The sequence below is a fragment of the Neoarius graeffei genome, chromosome 13 (assembly GCF_027579695.1).
Source record: "Neoarius graeffei isolate fNeoGra1 chromosome 13, fNeoGra1.pri, whole genome shotgun sequence".
Lineage (NCBI taxonomy): Eukaryota > Metazoa > Chordata > Actinopteri > Siluriformes > Ariidae > Neoarius > Neoarius graeffei.
Window position 1 is genome coordinate 2425324 of NC_083581.1, and position 20997 is coordinate 2446320.

The 20997-nt window shown below is 42.2% G+C and overlaps 1 protein-coding gene across 2 annotated transcripts in view; it reads left to right on the plus strand.

The window, feature by feature from the left end:
* Nucleotides 1-12167: 12167 nt before the first annotated feature.
* adtrp1 (androgen dependent TFPI regulating protein 1) overlaps nucleotides 12168-20997 on the plus strand; it is a 42971-nt gene continuing 34141 nt past the window's right edge. For both annotated transcript variants that reach the window (XM_060937129.1, XM_060937130.1), the window contains exon 1: nucleotides 12168-12382. In XM_060937129.1, coding sequence (XP_060793112.1) covers nucleotides 12206-12382 — 177 coding nt within the window. In that variant the 5' untranslated portion in view covers nucleotides 12168-12205. The remainder of the gene's footprint in view (nucleotides 12383-20997) is intronic.

Genomic DNA, 20997 nt, shown 5'->3' on the forward strand with positions numbered 1-20997 from the left:
ACTTCATATCTTCAAGCCAATGTGGGTTTTTTTTTAATTATATCGACACATTCACAAACAAAAAGGATCCAAATTTATCAAAACAAAGTTTATCATCGATTTCCTCACGAGTGACCGATAGAGATTTATGTCCTGGTTTTGGTTCTCCGCGTCCCGGATGGAGCTCGGATGAGAAATACCAGCAGTGTATTTCCCACTAGAACACTCGTGTCTGTGTAATATACAGCACATGTTTATTTTTCCACACATTTGATTACTGATGTCCGTTTTGGTCTTTTTTTTTTTTTTACCACACCTGCAGGAAACTGGTCCATTTCATCCACTTTTTAGTCTCTTGATCAGAACTCCGATAGCTTCAAACATATTTAAACACTTTTCCTCGAGATTAGGATGAAAAACTGAACAGATCTTCGCTTTGCTACTTTTCCAGGTGATCCGGTGTTTCAATAAAAAGGCAGGTAAAGAATAAATTCTGTCCAACAAACAGCAACAGATACTTCAGTTATGTAAAGAATATATACAGTGCTGAGCGTAAATGAGTGCACCCCTTTGAAAAGTAACATTTTAAACAATATCTCAATGAACACAAACAATTTCCAAAATGTTGAAAAGACAAAGTTTAATATAACATCTGTTTAACTTATAACGGGAAAGTAAGGTTAATAATCTAAACTTATATTACACATTTTTCAGTTTTACTCAAATTAGGGTGGTGCAAAAATGAGTACACCCCACAACAACAACTACTCCATCTAGTACTTTGTATGGCCGCCATGATTTTTAATGACAGCACCAAGTCTTCTAGGCATGGAATGAACAAGTTGGCGACATTTTGCAGCATCAATCTTTTTCCATTCTTCAACAACGACCTCTTTTACTGACTGGATGCTGGATGGAGAGTGATGCTCAACTTGTCTCTTCAGAATTCCCCATAGGTGTTCGATTGGGTTCAGATCAGGAGACGTACTTGGCCACTGAATCACTTTCACCCTGTTCTTCTTCACAAATCCAACAGTGGCCTTAGATGTGTGTTTAGGATCATTGTCATGTTGGAAAAGTGCACAACGACCAAGGGCACGGAGTGATGGTAGCATCTTCTCTTTCAGTATAGAGCAATACATCTGTGAATTCATGATGCCATCAATGAAATGCAGCTCCCCGACACCAGCAGCACTCATGTGTCTGTTCCCCGAGCTCAACAAAAAGGTAGAAATTTTCAGAGAGTTTGTTCCAGTAACCTAATCAATATAAAATTAGATCATACTGACTGTACAGCTGCTGCCAGCACCTTTGATCTAAAGGTGGGGCTATTAAATATTAGATCTCTTACATCTAAAGCGCTAATGGTTAATGAACTCATTACTGATCAGGAGTTTAATGTACTGTGTTTAACTGAAACATGGATTAAGCCAAATGAATATATAGCATTAAATGAAGCGAGTCCTCCTGGATACAGTTATATACACCAGCCTCGTCTAACTGGCAGAGGAGGAGATGTCGCGGTTATTTATAATGATTATCTAGGTGTAACACAAAAACCTGGTTATAAGTTTAATACATTTGAAGTTCTTCATACTCATATAATGTATGTAGCCTCGAAAAATAAGTCTACCCAGTTAATTCCATTGCTTATTATTTACAGGCCCCCGGGGCCATATTCTGAGTTTCTTTCTGAATTTGCAGATTTTATCTCAGATCTGGTTATTTCCTTAGACAAAGCTTTAGTTGTTGGAGATTTTAATATTCACTTCGATAACCCAGAAGACCCTTTAAAAACAGCGTTTGTGTCCATTTTAGATTCAGTCGGGATTAATCAGAATGTCATAGGACCGACCCATAATGGTGGTCACACCCTCAATCTAATACTAACATTCAGATTAAACGTAGACAATATAGTCACACTTCCACAGTCTGAAGTTATCTCAGATCATTATCTCATCTCATTCAAACTATATCTGAGTAATAATATATGCACCTCACCACGCTACTGTATTAAACGTACTTTCACGTCAACTACTGCACAGAGCTTTATAAATGATCTCCCAGAGTTAACAACTTTGATTGGGTCACTGTCAGCCCCTGCAGAACTTGATCAGGCAACTGAATGCTTAGAGTCAACATTCCGCCATACTTTAGATAATGTAGCTCCTCTAAAAAGGAAAATGGTCAGAGACAAAAAATTAGCACCCTGGTATAATGATGACACTCGCACATTAAAACAGACCACTCGAAAATTGGAACGTAAATGGCGTCAAACAAAATTGGTAGTGTTCAAATTAGCGTGGAAGGAGAGCTTCCTGAAGTATAGAAAAGCTCTTAGTGCTGCGAGATCAACATATCTCTCCTCCCTAATAGAAGATAACAAAAATAATCCTAGATTCCTATTTAATACTGTAGCAAAATTAACCAGGAATAAGTCCACTATAGACACATGCACACCTGCAGTATGTAGCAGGGCCGTGCAAAGACCTTTGGAGGGGCAGGGGCTCAACATTCAAAAAAGGGCACTTGGAACAAATTTTTCACACAAGTTAACTTTATTCAAAACTAAATTTCAATTGCAACTGAACATTCTGTGTGTGTGTGTGTGTGTGTGTGTGTGTGTGTGTGAGAGAGAGAGATCCATCTAAATGCTGCAGTATTCTTCAAAGCAGCAGTCTTCGGTTTGCCATGTTCTTGAAAATGTCTATGACAACACTGTATTCAATATGGATATCTTCACTAAGTGAAGATTAGTCTGACCTGTAGTTTTCTTTCTGACCCAACTGGACAGAGATCCACTGCCTTTTGCTGCCTCCCGCAGCTCCTTCTCTTTCTGCTTCTTTATCCTCTCTTTCCTTGGCATCTTTGCATAATGCAGGCTTTCACTTATTTAGAAAACGTTTCCCTATGTTTTAACTCAACTAACCTAAGCTACTATAACATAATAGTCTTGATAGAATATGTTGTGGACGTCGTCATTCAGCCTTAAGTTTTCAAAGCTGCTAGAATATGTTATTAACGCCGTCGTTCAAACTAAAGTTTCCGAATCTGCCACGTTAATGAAATGGATGGAGCAAACGGTTTAAATAGAGCCTCGGCGGCTTCATTAAATGATAAACAACCCTACGCATTTACTGTTGTGTTCTAAGCTGCACAGTATTGCAGCATGTTCAGATAAGAAATGAAAGGAGACTCTCAGTGTGACCCACCATGCCGTTCCTCGCACTGTCTCCCACTGCCACCCGCCTGCATGCGCTTTCGGCACGGAGGCGCACTGAACGCATGACGTCACGGATTGATGCCCACATTTACATAGAAAAACGTTATTTTATAAATCTATAATTTCATATATTATTGTCAAATTGTAGAGAATATTGATGTTGGTGCTAACTTATCTTTTACAAATATTTAAAAAAAAAAAACAAAAAAAACAACAAAACAGTCCCTATGAAAAGGGCACTTTGCAAGGGCGCAGATAGCACGGGGGACAGGGGGGACATGTCCCCCCCCCCAGATTTATAGTGACCCCCATCTGTCCCCCCCACCCACCGTCCCTACGTAAGGCGCCACACATAGGTAGAAAAAGTGAGGATTAATGTTCCGTTAGTTAGACTAACTTACACTGCAGCACAAAGTTGAAATGGCAGCAGCAGCAGCCTTGTCTGTGATCAATCCACATTTCCCCCTTCTTGAATCGGTGTAGGCTGGAGCAGATCCTTGCAGAGTTGGGAAAGCAAGGTGTTCATTTTCCACGTAATTCTGGGTTAATAACACTGCACAGCTCATCCATTTGATAGCAGCGGTGTTTCTGCTGCGACTGATGGTGCGTTCAGTTGTACTCGTAAGTTGTTAGTTTGAAGTCGGAAAAGCATTGAAATCCAGCATCTCCCAGCATAAACGTTGGGGTTTTCATTTAATTTCATTAACTGGCCATTTTTTTTGAATTCCATGTTCCATGATGTCCCAGTTTTTAAACTGGGAAGCGCTCAGTTCTGAGGTTTTGTTGCTCGGAGCTCCAAGTTCCGACTTCCAATGTAAATGTAACGCACCATCTCGACCCCGGGGTCCTAAGGGGAGCTGGGGACTTTGCCTGTCGCGGTAACCATAGTGATCATAAACAACTGTCTAATGACCGAGCTGGTGATCTTTCTGCCACATTAAGCCAGAGAAGAGGGGAAAAAAATCACAGCGTTTGTTTCAAGAACCAAAAGATGTAAATATCCTCTGCCTGTTGCCTTTCCCAGATGTGACAAATACTTGTTTTGTAATGTTGAGTAGCTAGTCTGATAATAATAAGGAGGAATTTGGGCTTACCTGAAGTAGGCTAAATGTAAAATAACAGCATTCTAGGCTGTAGGTGAATATCTTTTAATGTTGTTATTTTTATGTATAATGTTATTTTAGTAAGTAGCAACTCATCATCTCATCTCATTATCTCTAGCCGCTTTATCCTGTTCTACAGGGTCGCAGGCGAGCTGGAGCCTATCCCAGCTGACTACAGGCGAAAGGCGGGGTACACCCTGGACAAGTCGCCAGGTCATCACAGGACTGACACATAGACACAGACAACCATTCACACTCACATTCACACCTACGCTCAATTTAGAGTCACCAGTTAACCTAACCTGCATGTCTTTGGACTGTGGGGGAAACCGGAGCACCCGGAGGAAACCCACGCGGACACGGGGAGAACATGCAAACTCCGCACAGAAAGGCCCTTGCCGGCCACGGGGCTCGAACCCAGGACCTTCTTGCTGTGAGGCGACAGCACTAACCACTACACCACCGTGCCGCCTAAGCAGCAACTGTTAACTGAAATTATGAGATTCAAGATGTTAACATTGTCCTCCTGGCCTGCAGGCAATCCCTGGTGGGGTCAACAATGAAAAAACAAAAAACAATTACAGCGTTTTTTCAAAAACCGAGCAATGTTGATCAGGTAGGCCTTTGTCTACCAATGTTCATTCAGTTAGAAAACTCACAATTCGAATGTATTGAAGCTTCAGTACACACACACATACACTTATATATATATATATATATATATATATATATATATATATATATATATATATATATATATATACACACATATATATATATACACATATATATATATATATATATATATATATATATATATATATATATATATATATATATACACACACACACATTTACACAAAATGGAATCATTTGCTGACAGCTCAGTCGCCCCCAGTTCAAAAATCCTATCTGCGCCCCTGCTTTGGACAGCAAACAGAAAAGGGGCAGGGGCTAGAGCACCTGTAGCACCGGTTCATTGCACGTGGGTGGTATGTAGTAGCAACAACTTCATGAATTTTTTTAATGACAAAATTGAGAATATCCGACAAAAAATTCAAACTACTAATTTAAGGTCAGACAATGAAAGTGACCTTGTAGTTAACAATATAACTGTATCAGATCATCAGTTAGAATGTTTTACTCCCCTTAAAGAAACTGAATTACTTTCATTAATCTCTACATCAAAAGCCTCAACTTGTGTACTAGATCCCTTACCGACACGTCTATTCAAACAGATAATGCCTGGAGTAATTGAACCACTTCTAAAAATAATAAATTCTTCTCTTATGATTGGCTATGTACCCAAATCCTTTAAACTAGCAGTTATCAAACCCCTGATTAAAAAACCTGACCTTGATCCCTGTCAGCTGTCCAATTATTGGCCAATATCAAACCTTCCCTTTATCTCCAAGATCCTTGAAAAAGCTGTGGCACAGCAGTTATGCTCATATTTACATAGGAATAACATCCATGAAATGTATCAGTCAGGATTTAGACCTCATCATAGCACAGAGACAGCACTGGTTAAAGTAGTAAACGACCTACTGTTGGCGTCTGATCAGGGCTGTGTCTCGCTGCTTGTGTTGCTTGACCTTAGTGCAGCATTTGATACCATTGATCATTCCATTCTTCTGGATAGACTAGAAAATGTTGTAGGAGTTAAGGGAACGGCCCTCTCCTGGCTCAGGTCTTATCTAACTGATCGTTATCAGTATGTTGATATAAATGGTGATATTTCTAGACATACCAAGGTAAAGTTTGGTGTTCCACAAGGTTCTGTCTTGGGTCCACTGCTTTTTTCTCTATATATTGGCCCTTTTCCACTACCCTTTTTCAGCTCACTTCAGCTCGCTTCAGCTCACTTCAGCCCGACACGGCTCGCGTTTCGACTACCAAAAAACAGCACGACTCAGCTCGCTTCAGCCCTGCTTAGCCCCTAAAACTCGCACCGTTTTGGAGTAGGGCTGAAGCGAGCCAAAGCGAGCCGAGTGAGGCTGGGGGCGTGAGCAGACACTTCCCTGTGCACTGATTGGTGAGGAGGAGTGTCCTCACATGCCCACACACGCCCCGCGAGCACGCTGGGATCTGTAAACACCGTAAACCCGGAAGAAGAAGAATTCCGAATTACGAGAATTATGAAGCCTTATGCGCCTCGCCTCATCTATACGCTCTTGCCAGTATCTGTTGGCGTTGTCGATGACAACAAGCCACAGCACCAAGACCAGCAACACTAACAACTCCATGTCCTCCATGTTTATTGTTTACTATCCGGGTCGTGAGACTACCGCTTAAAAGATCACTGATGTCACTGTTTGCGCTGCTTAACGACATCACGTGACGTCCACCCACTTTCGCTAACTCCACCCAATGTGTCCACCCACTTCCAGCCAGCACGGTTCAGCGCGGTTGTACTCGAAATGCAACTCCAACAGCCCCACTCAGCTCGACACGTCGGGCTGAGCCGTGCCTCAGCCGCGTTTGTAGTGGAAAAGCGGCATATGTTACCTATGGGCGATATTATTCATAAACATTGTATTAGTTTCCACTGTTATGCTGATGACACACAGTTGTATGTCTCTGCAAAACCTGATGAGAGACACCAGCTTAATAGAATTGAGGAATGTGTGAAGGATATTAGACACTGGATGCTTATTAACTTCCTTCTGCTTAACTCTGACAAGACTGAAGTACTTGTACTCGGACCACATGGAGCTAGAAGTAAGTTTTCTGATTACACAGTAACTCTGGATGGCCTTTCTGTTTCTTCACGTGCAGCAGTAAAAGACCTCGGAGTGATTATTGACCCCAGTCTTTCATTCGAAACTCACATTGATAACATCACCCGGATAGCTTTCTTTCATCTCAGAAATATTGCTAAGATAAGAAATTTAATGTCACTACACGACGCGGAAAAACTAGTTCATGCTTTTGTTCCCTCCAGGTTGGATTACTGTAATGCCTTACTGTTTGGATGTTCCAATAAGTGCATAAACAAGCTCCAGTTAGTTCAAAATGCAGCAGCAAGAGTCCTTACTAGAACTAGAAAATATGACCCCATCACGCCTGTCTTATCCACACTGCATTGGCTCCCAATCACATTTCGTATTGATTATAAAATACTACTATTGACCTTTAAAGCACTAAATGGTCTCGCACCACAGTACCTGAGTGAACTTCTGCTCCTCTATGACCCGCCACGCCTACTTAGATCAAAAGCTGCAGGCTATCTGCTGGTACCTCGTATAGTGAAGGCTACAGCAGGGGGCGGAGCCTTTTCTTACAAAGCCCCACAGTTATGGAACAGCCTTCCAAGTAATGTTCGGGAATCAGACACAGTCTCAGCGTTTAAGTCTCGGCTGAAAACATATCTGTTTAGTCAAGCCTTGTGTTAATGGTGTTTATGAGGTAAAGGAGTAGATCTGGAGGATCCTCAGACAGAGTGTTTAGGTAAACTGGGATGTATGGATGCTGTCAGTCCCCACTCGCTTGCTCACTCGAGTTTGTTGACGGTGTAGTGGCTGCTGCTTTATGTCCCGGGGCCCCTCATGCCTGTGTTACCTTCTGGCTCTCCCCTTTTAGTTATGCTGTCATAGTTAGTTGCCGGAGTCCCTGCTTGTACTCTGTGCAATATGTATACTGCTCCTACTTATTCAGGTGACATTGGGCATACCTAACCACCTGCGTTTTCTTTCTCTCCCCCCCACCCCAAATCTGTCCCTCTGAGTTACATGGAGTCAACAGGAAATCTTTTGGTGGAGAGGGTGGGGACCTCGACTGGCTATCGCAGCCTGCAGGGAATCGGCCGTCAGACTTTCTGTCACATGTCCCAGACCCGGTGAAATGTAACTGAATTGTCTTGGCCAGGCCTAAGGGTCCCATCTGCATCTCATCATTGCTGAGGAGTGTGCTCCCATCACCCAATCAAGCATCCAGCCAGAGCAGGTCATGATATATTTTTTACCATATTAACATGCCATTGTTGTGTGTTATGCCTGATGTCAAGACTCTCGTCTCTGCGAGCCTACCACACAGATTTAATACTTGTGTCATTTTTAGGGCATACCTAACAACATGTGTTTTCTTTCTCTCCCCCCCCCCAAATCTGTCCCTCTGAGTTACATGTTGATCCTGGGATTGAGATGCTGGCCTCTTCTGCCCCTCGGACCTGCTTGACCCATCCTGGTGCCCTGTGTCTGGTCGGAGTTTTATCGCACCGCTCCTGTGGAGGACGGCCCCATGAGGACAATTGAGGGTTATACCTGGAGGACGCTCTGGACTCTTACAGTAATGCTTTTATGGCTGAGGACTACAGTTGTCTTGCTAACTTTAGGGCTGCAGTTGTCATGAACAGTTTTTCACTCAAGTTTCCATCAATGAAGAGTTTATAACATCAACGAAACTGTCCTCATGTTAAAACTGTTAATATTATAGTCAGGCTGTCTGTTGTTGCCCAAATGAGGATGGGTTCCCTTTTGAGTCTGGTTCCTCTTGAGGTTTCTTCCTCATGTCGTCTGAGGGAGTTTTTCCTTGCCACCGTTGCCACAGGCTTCATCATTGGGGATAGATTAGGGATAAAATTAGCTCATGTTTTAAGTCGTTCAAATTCTGTAAAGCTGCTTTGCAACAATGTTTATTGTTAAAAGCGCGATACAAATAAACTTGACTTGACTCATGCAGCCCCACATAAGGACACTGCCACCACCATGTTTCACTGTAGGCACCAGGCATTTTTCTTTGTATTCCTCACCTTTGCGATGCCATACAGTTTTGAAGCCATCAGTTCCAAAAACATTTATCTTGGTCTCATCACTCCAGAGTATAGAGTCCCAGTAGTCTTCATCTTTGTCAGCATGGGCCCTGGCAAACTCTAGGCGGGTTTATTTGTGCCTGGGCTTTAGGAGAGGCTTCTTTCGTGGACGGCGTCCATGCATGCCATTCCTCTGCAGTGTACGCCGTATTGTGTCACGGGAAATAGTCATCCCAGTTTGGCTTTCTACTTCTTTAGATAACTGCAGTGAACTTGCATGCCGATTTTCTTCAACCCTTCTCATCAGAAGACGCTCCTGTCGAGGTGTTAACTTCCGTGGACGACCTGGACGTCTCTGTGAGATGGTTGCAGTTCCATCTTTCTTAGATTTTTGTACCACTTTTGCTACAGTATTCTGACTGATAAGTAATGCTTTGCTGATCTTCTTGTAGCCTTCACCTTTGTGGTGGAAAGAAATTATTTTCTTTGGGGAATTCTGAAGAGACGAGTTGAGCATCACTCTCCATCCAGCATCCAGTCACTAAAAGAGGTCGTTGCTGAAGAATGGAAAAAGATTGATGTTGCAAAATGTCGCCAACTTGCTCATTCCATGCCTAGAAGACTTGGTGCTGTCATTAAAAATCATGGAGGCCATACAAAGTACTAGATGTAGTAGTTTTTGTTGTGGGGTGTACTCATTTTTGCACCACCCTAATTTGAGTAAAACTGAAAAATGTGTAATCTAAGTTATATTATTAACCTTACTTTCCCGTTATAAGTTAAACAGATGTTATATTAAACTTTGTCTTGTCAACATTTTGGAAATTGTTTGTGTTCATTGAGATATTGTTTAAAATGTTACTTTTCAAAGGGGGTGCACTCATTTACGCTCAGCACTGTATATATTATATTTGTATTAATTTTACTTGAAACTGATAGAACTGAAAAAGTGTTTGAGTCTGAAACGACTATTTCTTCAGGAGTAAGGGTTTTACACACACACACACACACACACACACATATATATATAATGTATTTTTTATTTTTTTCTGGACACACTGTCCTGTACAGCTTGGACTTCAAAACAGCTCATACACAAACTGCTTCAGTTAAATATGTCCACTTTTCAAATGTGTGTATTTTAGATTCTTCTTATTTTTTATTTTATTTATATAACTACTTTTGTCTCTTTTTAAATTCCTCTATCTGACCTGTTCCAGCACCAAAGCAAATTCCCTGTACTTTGTGAGACTGGACTTGGAAACATACCTGTCAACTTTGAGGTTTGAAAAAAAGGGATATTTCCCAGATTTTAACTCAAAATAAGGGAAAATTTCGGAAAGTCGAACTTTCCGAAAATTTCAGAAAGTCGGTAATCGAACTGACTTTTCTTCACAAAATTAAATTCGTCCTGCCATTTGGGCAAGTAGCGGCAATACATCTTTTTTGGTTTTGCCTCGCTCCTTTCTTTATTCATGTCTCTAGTCTCGCCATCTACTGAAACTCGCTCCCTGAGGAAAGAATTACGACCATCTTTTAGTTTTGTGAGAAGTTCCGAGCAGTGACCTTGGTCAGACCATAGATTTACATAGAAGACTAGATGCCTCGTCCCCGTTGCCCGTCAACGAAGTCGAACGTCCGCACATGGCGGCCATCTTACCTCAGACAGCTGGCTTACCCATTACATTGTGTTGGTAGCGATATGTACTTTTCAGATGACCGTAACCTCCTCAAATTTCAATCGATATTCAAACGGTTTGGTTTGTTATATAAAAAAAACAAACAGAAGTATGTATTTATGATATTAATGATGAATAATCATTTTATGTTTTAAAAAAATATGCATAGCTTGGCGAAAATATTTCAGTATCCTACAGACTGTAAGACAGGATGCATGCTGAAATTCCTCTGCTGTGAGAAGCCTAACACTGCATACTTATGGATAACTGCGGCCTTAGGACAAATAACCATACAATTTATTTCCAATTTTTAGTGAAAATATTTTTACATGTGATAGGGCTGTAGGGGAAGCTAAAGTTAAATAAACAGCTTACTCACTTCTGAAACTTCAGAAATACTTCATCCACCTCAGAAACCTAATGCACTCACAGCATAGCATAATAACAAATGTAAACTCACATCATAGCATAATAACAAATGCACTGCCCGAGTCAGTAATAGTATAAAACAGTGACAGCGACTCACGGTAGTTTGTGACAAAAAAAAGCACTTAATTAATCACATGTGGTTATACTTCCAAGGATAAAAAGATATCTTTACATTTACAAAAAGAACATTCAAAGCTGATTATCATGTCAAAGTCAATATATGTTAGCACAGAAGATTGAAATTTCATTTGACTAGGCTCCAATGTGCAGTTAAAATAAAACTAAACATACTGATATAAACATCTACAATTAAAACAGACACACACATCAACTTGCCATCAAAGTCAGTACTTTGATTTCCTGTAGATCATAATGTGAGTGCTGGGCTGTGCTTGCGGAAGTCTTCATACCCATAGGGTGTCTATGTTCATCCCCCTTGTCTGTGGTAAGATGGCCGCCCTGTGCGGACGTTCTGGAATACGCGGTGAGGAATCTAGTCTTCTCTGTAAATCTCTGGGTCAGACTAGCGCTATGGTTCTGACAGTCTTCTTCACAGACATGCAATTAAAATCAATGTGTAATTACTAGACTGCCACCTGCTGTCCTGGAGAGGGCGGGGACGTGAATTCATGGCCCGACTTCCTGCTGTAAACTCCTGTCAGAGGCGCGTCATGAATTCTGGACCTACCGACTTTTATAGAATGTGAAAATACGGGATATTTTCGGGAAAATAAAAAAACAGGAAGACAGCGGGAAATAAGTCAAAATAAGGGATTTCCCGGGAAAAACGGGAGGGTTGACAGGTATGCTTGGAAATGAACTCGGTTCTGATTCTAAACGTTTTAAAATTTAAATAAAAAAAACATTCACCTCATCTAATATCATTTTTACATTTATTATTATTATTATTTATAGTTTATGAAGATGATAAATCGCTACTTCCGGGTCGTAACGTCGTTTCTCTTCGTGGCTCAATCACAGCGCTGTATGGCCCGAGGGGGCGGGGCTTCTCGGTAGCGTTAGTTTGGGTTCGGAAGGGAACATGGCTGATCCTCTGAGGTCCGGAATCAATTCTAAGTTGTGTTTGTTTGCGCATGTGGTGATTTTTGCCTGGTATGTGTTCACTGTATATGAGAACTGCGTCATCACCAGTTCCGGGCGGCACCCGGGCGCGAGCTCTTACGGAGGCCGGTGGAAATATTTAACCTTCATCAACCTGGTGAGAGCAAACAGCGGAGTGGAGTGTGGATGGAATAGAGTATGGAGTGCAGTATGAAGTATGGAATGGAGTGTGGAGTATGAAGTATGGAATGGAGAGTGGAGTATGGAATGGAGTGTGGAGTTCAGTGTGGAGTATGGTGGAGTATGGAATGGAGTGTGGAGTGCAGTGTGGAGTATGGAATGGAGTGTGGAGTGCAGTGTGGAGTATGGAGTGGAGTGCAGTGTGAAGTATGGAATGGAGTATGGAGTGCAGTGTGGAGTATGGAGTGGAGTATGGTGCAGTGTGGAGTATGGAATGGAGTATGGAGTGCAGTGTGGAGTATGGAGTGGAGTGCAGTGTGGAGTATGGAATGGAGCATGGAGTGCAGTGTGGAGTATGGAATGGAGTATGGTGCAGTGTGGAGTGCAGTATGGAGTGCATTGTGGAATGCAGTATGGGGTGTAGTATGGAGTATAGAATGCAGTATGGAGTGCAGTATGGGGTATGGAGTGCAGTATGGGGTATGGAGTGCAGTATGGAGTATGTATCTGTGAAGAAACTCAGTCGTCCACGTACATAGTAATCTGTAGTTGGTTGAAGAGAGCAACTGGACTTGCTTTCTATTCTTGAAAACATTTCGCCTCTCCTCCGAAAGGCATCCTCAGTTCTGTCTGACTACTAGGGAGGATAAATACTGGATATTCTCCCTAGTAGTCAGACAGAACTGAGGATGCCTTTCGGAGGAGAGGCGAAACATTTTCAAGAATAGAAAGCAAGTCCAGTTGCTCTCTTCAACCAACCACAGATTACTATGGAGTATGGGGTGCAGTATGGAGTGCAGTATGCAGTATGGAGTGCAGTATGGGGTGCAGTATGTAGTATGGGGTGTAGTATGGAGTGCAGTATGTAGTATGGGGTGTAGTATGGAGTGCAGTATGTAGTATGGGGTGTAGTATGGAGTGCAGTATGGGGTGCAGTATGGGGTGCAGTATGGAGTGCAGTATGCAGTATGGGGTGCAGTATGGGGTGCAGTATGGAGTGCAGTATGCAGTATGGAGTGCAGTATGGAGTGCAGTATGCAGTATGGGGTGCAGTATGGAGTGCAGTATGGAGTGCAGTATGGGGTGCAGTATGGGGTGCAGTATGGAGTGCAGTATGGAGTGCAGTATGGGGTGCAGTATGGGGTGCAGTATGGGGTGCAGTATGGGGTGCAGTATGGAGTGCAGTATGGAGTATGGAGTGCAGTATGGAGTATGGAGTGCAGTATGGGGTGCAGTATGGAGTATGGGGTGCAGTATGGAGTATGAGGTGCAGTATGGGGTGCAGTATGCAGTATGGGGTGCAGTATGGGGTGCAGTATGGAGTATGGGGTGCAGTATGCGGTGCAGTATGGGGTGCAGTATGCAGTATGGGGTGCAGTATGGAGTATGGGGTGCAGTATGCGGTGCAGTATGGAGTGCAGTATGCAGTATGGGGTGCAGTATGGGGTGCAGTATGTAGTATGGGGTGTAGTATGGAGTGCAGTATGTAGTATGGGGTGTAGTATGGAGTGCAGTATGTAGTATGGGGTGTAGTATGGAGTGCAGTATGGGGTGCAGTATGGGGTGCAGTATGGAGTGCAGTATGCAGTATGGGGTGCAGTATGGGGTGCAGTATGGAGTGCAGTATGCAGTATGGAGTGCAGTATGCAGTATGGAGTGCAGTATGCAGTATGGGGTGCAGTATGGAGTGCAGTATGGAGTGCAGTATGGGGTGCAGTATGGGGTGCAGTATGGAGTGCAGTATGGGGTGCAGTATGGGGTGCAGTATGGAGTGCAGTATGGAGTGCAGTATGGGGTGCAGTATGGGGTGCAGTATGGAGTATGGAGTGCAGTATGGAGTATGGAGTGCAGTATGGGGTGCAGTATGGAGTATGGGGTGCAGTATGGAGTATGAGGTGCAGTATGGGGTGCAGTATGCAGTATGGGGTGCAGTATGGGGTGCAGTATGGAGTATGGGGTGCAGTATGCGGTGCAGTATGGAGTGCAGTATGCAGTATGGGGTGCAGTATGGAGTATGGGGTGCAGTATGCGGTGCAGTATGGAGTGCAGTATGCAGTATGGGGTGCAGTATGGGGTGCAGTATGGAGAATGGGGTGCAGTATGCAGTATGGGGTACAGTATGAGGTGCACTATGGAGTATGGAGTGCAGTATGCAGTATGGGGTGCAGTATGCAGTATGGGGTGCAGTATGGGGTGCAGTATGGAGAATGGGGTGCAGTATGGGGTACAGTATGAGGTGCACTATGGAGTATGGAGTGCAGTATGCAGTATGGGGTGCAGTATGGGGTGCAGTATGGGGTGCAGTATGGGGTGCAGTATGGAGTATGGGGTGCAGTATGCAGTATGGGGTACAGTATGAGGTGCACTATGGAGTATGGAGTGCAGTATTGCGTATGGAGTGCAGAATGGGGTGCAGTATGGAGTGCACTGCTTAGTGTGCACAAATACCTGTTTTATTCCCAACATGTGCACTTTGAGCTCAACATCATGAATCCTTTAATCAGACTTTTAACCTTTAAGAGCTGCATCACAACAACAAAACGCTTATTAAATAATTATTACAGCATATTTCTGAATGTACAACCCCGATTCCAAAAAAGTTGGGACAAAGTACAAATTGTAAATAAAAACAGAATGCAATGATGTGGAAGTTTCAAAATTCCATATTTTATTCAGAATAGAACATAGATGACATATCAAATGTTTAAACTGAGAAAATGTATCATTTAAAGAGAAAAATTAGGTGATTTTAAATTTCATGACAACAACACATCTCAAAAAAGTTGGGACAAGGCCATGTTTCCCACTGTGAGACATCCCCTTTTCTCTTTACAACAGTCTGTAAACGTCTGGGGACTGAGGAGACAAGTTGCTCAAGTTTAGGGAGAGGAATGTTAACCCATTCTTGTCTAATGTAGGATTCTAGTTGCTCAACTGTCTTAGGTCTTTTTTGTCGTATCTTCCGTTTTATGATGCGCCAAATGTTTTCTGTGGGTGAAAGATCTGGACTGCAGGCTGGCCAGTTCAGTACCCGGACCCTTCTTCTACGCAGCCATGATGCTGTAATTGATGCAGTATGTGGTTTGGCATTGTCATGTTGGAAAATGCAAGGTCTTCCCTGAAAGAGACGTCGTCTGGATGGGAGCATATGTTGCTCTAGAACCTGGATATACACTGTATTGCCAAAAGTATTTGCTCACCCATCCAAATTATCGGAATCAGGTGTTCCAATCGCTTCCATAGCCACAGGTGTATAAAATCAAGCACCTAGGCATGCAGACTGTTTTTACAGTTTGGAGCTGGCCCCTTCCTCTTCCAACATGACTGTGCACCAGTGCACAAAGCAAGGTCCATAAAGACATGGATAACAGAGTCTGGTGTGGATGAACTTGACTGGCCTGCACAGAGTCCTGACCTCAACCTGATAGAACACCTTTGGGATGAATTTGAGCGGAGACTGAGAGCCAGGCCTTCTCGTCCAACATCAGTGTGTGACCTCACAAATGCGCTTCTGGAAGAATGGTCAAAAATTCCCATAAACACACTCCTAAACCTTGTGGACAGCCTTCCCAGAAGAGTTGAAGCTGTTCTAGTTGCAAAGGGTGGACCAACGTCATATTGAACCCTATGGATTAGGAATGGGATGTCACTTAAGCTCATACAGTGGTGCTTGAAAGTTTGTGAACCCTTTAGAATTTTCTATATTTCTGCATAAATATGACCTAAAACATCATCAGATTTTCACACAAGTCCTAAAAGTAGATAAAGTGAACCCAGTTAAACAAATGAGACAAAAATATGATATTTGGCCATTTATTTATTGAGGAAAATGATCCAATATTACATATCTGTGAGTGGCAAAAGTATGTGAACCTTTGCTTTCAGTATCTGGTGTGACCCCCTTGTGCAGCAATAACTGCAACTAAACATTTCCAGTAACTGTTGATCAGTCCTGCACACCGGCTTGGAGGAATTTTAGCCCATTCCTCCGTACAGAACAGCTTCAACTCTGGGATGTTGGTGGGTTTCCTCACATGAACTGCTCGCTTCAGGTCCTTCCACAACATTTCCATTGGATTAAGGTCAGGACTTTGACTTGGCCATTCAAAAACATTAACTTTATTCTTCTTTAACCATTCTTTGGTAGAATGACTTGTGTGCTTAGGATCGTTGTCTTGCTGCATGACCCACCTTCTCTTGCAATTCAGTTCATGGACAGATGTCCTGACATTTTCCTTTAGAATTCACTGGTATAATTCAGAATTCATTGTTCCATCAAGCCGTCCTGGCCCAGATGCAGCAAAACAGGTCCAAACCATGACACTCCCACTACCATGTTTCACAGATGGGATAAGGTTCTTATGCTGGAATGCAGTGTTTTCCTTTCTCCAAACATAATGCTTCTCATTTAAACCAAAAAGTTCTATTTTGGTCTCATCCGTCCACAAAACATTTTTCCAGTAGCCTTCTGGCTTGTCCACGTGATCTTTAGCAAACTGCAGACGAGCAGCAATGTTCTTTTTGGAGAGCAGTGGTTTTCTCCTTGTGACCCTGCCATGCACACCATTGTTGTTCAGTCTTCTCCTGATGGTGGACTCATGAACATTAACATTAGCCAATATGAAAGAGGCCTTCAGTTGCTTAGAAGTTACCCTGGGGTCCTTCGTGACCTCGCCGACTATTACACATCTTGCTCTTGGAGTGATCTTTGTTGGTCGACAACTCCTGGGGAGGGTAACAATGGTCTTGAATTTCCTCCATTGGTACACAACCTGTCTGATTGTGGATTGGTGGAGTCCAAACTCTTTAGAGATGGTTTTGTAACATTTTCCAGCCTGATGAGCATCAACAATGTTTTTTCTGAGGTCCTCAGAAATCTCCTTTGTTCATGCCATGATACACTTCCACAAGCATGTGTTGTGAAGATCAGACTTTGATAGATCCCTGTTCTTTAAATAAAACAGGGTGCCCACTCACACCTGATTGTCATCCCACTGATTGAAAACACCTGACTCTAATTTCACCTTCAAATTAACTGTTAATCCTAGACATTCACATACTTTTGCCACTCACAGATATGTAATATTGAATCATTTTCCTCAATAAATAAATGACCAAGTATAATATTTTTGTCTCATTTGTTTAACTGGGTTCTCTTTATCTACTTTTAGGACTTGTATGAAAATCTGATGATGTTTTAGGTCATATTTATACAGTAATATAGAAAATTCTAAAGGGTTCACAAACTTTCAAGCACCACTGTATGTGAGTCAAGGCAGGTGAGCGAATACTTTTGGCAATATAGTGTACCTTTCAGCATTGATGGTGTCTTTCCAGATGTGTAAGCTGCCCATGCCACACGCACTAATGCAACCCCATACCATCAGAGATACAGGCTTCTGAACTGAGCGCTGATAACAACTTGGGTCGTCCTTCTCCTCTTTAGTCCGAATGACACGGCGTCCCTGATTTCCATAAAGAACTTCACATTTTGATTCGTCTGACCACAGAACAGTTTTCCACTTTGCCACAGTCCATTTTAAATGAGCCTTGGCCCAGAGAAGACGTCTGCGCTTCTGGATCATGTTTAGATACGGCTTCTTCTTTGAACTATAGAGTTTTAGCTGGCAACGGCAGATGGCACGGTGAATTGTGTTCACAGATAATGTTCTCTGGAAATATTCCTGAGCCCATTTTGTGATTTCCAATACAGAAGCATGCCTGTATGTGATGCAGTGCCGTCTAAGGGCCCGAAGATCACGGGCACCCAGTATGGTTTTCCGGCCTTGACCCTTACGCACAGAGATTCTTCCAGATTCTCTGAATCTTTTGATGATATTATGCACTGTAGATGATGATATGTTCAAACTCTTTGCAATTTTACACTGTCGAACTCCTTTCTGATATTGCTCCACTATTTGTCGGCGCAGAATTAGGGGGATTGGTGATCCTCTTCCCATCTTTACTTCTGAGAGCTGCTGCCACTCCAAGATGCTCTTTTTATACCCAGTCATGTTAATAACCTATTGCCAATTGACCTAATGAGTTGCAATTTGGTCCTCCAGCTGTTCCTTTTTTGTACCTTTTAACTTTTCCAGCCTCTTATTGCCCCTGTCCCAACTTTTTTGAGATGTGTTGCTGTCATGAAATTTCAAAATGTCTCACTTTCGACATTTGATATGTTGTCTATGTTCTATTGTGAATACAATATCAGTTTTTGAGAATTGTAAATTATTGCATTCCGTGTTTATTTACAATTTGTTCTTTGTCCCAACTTTTTTGGAATCGGGGTTGTAATATAAATTTCATATTCCACTATGGGAGGGGTCCTCAAACCTTTTACAGTCATATATATATATATATATATATATATATATATATATATATATATTTCAGTCACAGCCTAAAATCAGAGCTCCTGATAAGTTGGAGCAAAATATATTTTGTGCAAGAGCACAGAATCCCCCTGAATAGAATAATAATATTACAGCACCATGAATGAACCATCGAATTGTGTCATGTCGTGTTTTTCACCTCAATAAATCGCTGCATTGTCTTGTGACAGTGAGATCAATAATGAGAGACGCATTGCAGTTACGATACATATTTATTCCTTTCTTTGACGCTGCATGCCATGCGCCAGAAACAGCACCAGCACATTTATTATGGTGCGACTCTGCTGGGTGCCTGGGGGACAGCAGTGAACCAGCGCTTTCACTTTACACCACTACTGTAGAGTTACCGTCCAATATCACACTCCATACGCCACACAGCTGTCTGGTTTCATCTCTCACATCCATACACACAGCACCATTCGGACTAATCCCCATGCACCTGTTCCTGATTAGAGCTCAATCACAGCACAGACATTTAAATAAGGACTCTGAGTAACACACAGACTTTGTGAAAGCCTTGTATTTTGTGTCTCTTTTCTGGTTTGTGTGTTTGGACTGTGAGTGTTGTATCCCTCTGATATCCTGTCTGGGCCTCACTCCACCACTGCCTGGTTTTGTCTCCGTTTTGGATCTGTTTGCTGCGTGTTTTCAATAAAACTCTTCCTGCGATTACATCCGTCTATCGCCCTTACACGACACAGACTGTCACCTGTCCAACCAGCGAGTGGACGAATAAAACTGTTTTATATGAAACTGTGGTGAATGTTTTCTGTAAAGTGTGTTAGTAAATATAATAATCCCACCTTATTTTAAAAAAAAGGAAATTAAAAATAAGCGCTGGATTAAAAACCCATCTGTCTGATGGAAATAAAGATATAAATTTCGTTGTCCAGTGGTCAGGTGTTTATGAGATGCGTTGCCTTGCACTTACAGTCAGGTTCCCTGTGGTGGGACACGAACATTGTTCATTCGGTTGCAAAAGCCATCAAACATTTTAGCTGTTTATAGAAATGAAAAATTATTTTGTAGTTTAATTATTTTATACAATTGACATAAACAGAACATATTTGTATGAAACTCCCTATCTAACTGTAATTAGATTCCAGTTGTTTTTATTTGCTGACATTATAATGTTCCACTACTGTAGCAACCACAGACCCCACTTCGAGAACCATGGCTCTGTATTGACATTTCTGAAGTCGATCTTTCCACAGTTGTTTTTATTCAAGTAATTTTTTTCTTTTACTCTTTGCTCTCGTCTTTGTTTTTCATGTCTGTGTTTGTCGCTGTTGCTAAACTCTCCGTAAACACGCTGATATCCTTCTATTTACTTGTCCAGCTCTGTGAAAGGTCAAGCTTTTCTGCTTTAGTGTGTGTGAGAGCTGTTTTTCTGAATCTCTCAGACTTCTGGCTTGGTCTGCCTGAAAGTTTGGGCCTGTTTTAGTTCTTTAATACAGTGGAGGAAATAATTATTTGATCCCTTGCTGATTTTGTAAGTTTGTCCACTGACAAAGAAATGAACATTCTATAATTTTAATGGTAGGTTTATTTTAACTGTAAGAGACAAAACATCAAAAAGAAAATCCAGAAAATAACTTCATATAAAAGATATAAGCTGATTTACATTTCTTTGAGTGAAATAAGTATTTGAACCCTCTAGCAAACAAGACTTAGTATTTGGTGGCAAAACCCTTGTTGGCAAGCACAGCGGTCAGACGTTTCTTGTAGTTGATGACCAGGTTTGCGCACATGTCAGGAGGAATTTTGGTCCACTCCTCTTTTCAGATCATCTCTAGATCATTAAGGTTTTGAGGCTGTCGCTTCGCAACTTGGAGCTTCAGCTCCCTCCATAGGTTTTCTATGGGATTAAGGTCCAGAGACTGGCGAGGCCACTCCATGACCTTAGTGTGCTTCTTCTTGAGCCACTCCTTTGTTGCCTTGGCTGTATGTTTTGGGTCATTGTTGTGCTGGAAGACCCATCCACGACCCATTTTCAGTGTCCTGGCAGAGGGAAGGAGGTTGTCACTCAGGATTTTACGGTACATGGCCACGTCCATTCTTCCATTGATGCGGTGAAGTAGTCCTGTGCCCTTAGCAGAGAAACACCCCCAAAGCATAATGTTTCCACCTCCATGCTTGACAGTGGGGATGGTGTTCTTCGGGTCATAGTCAGCATTTTTCTTCCTCCAAACACGGC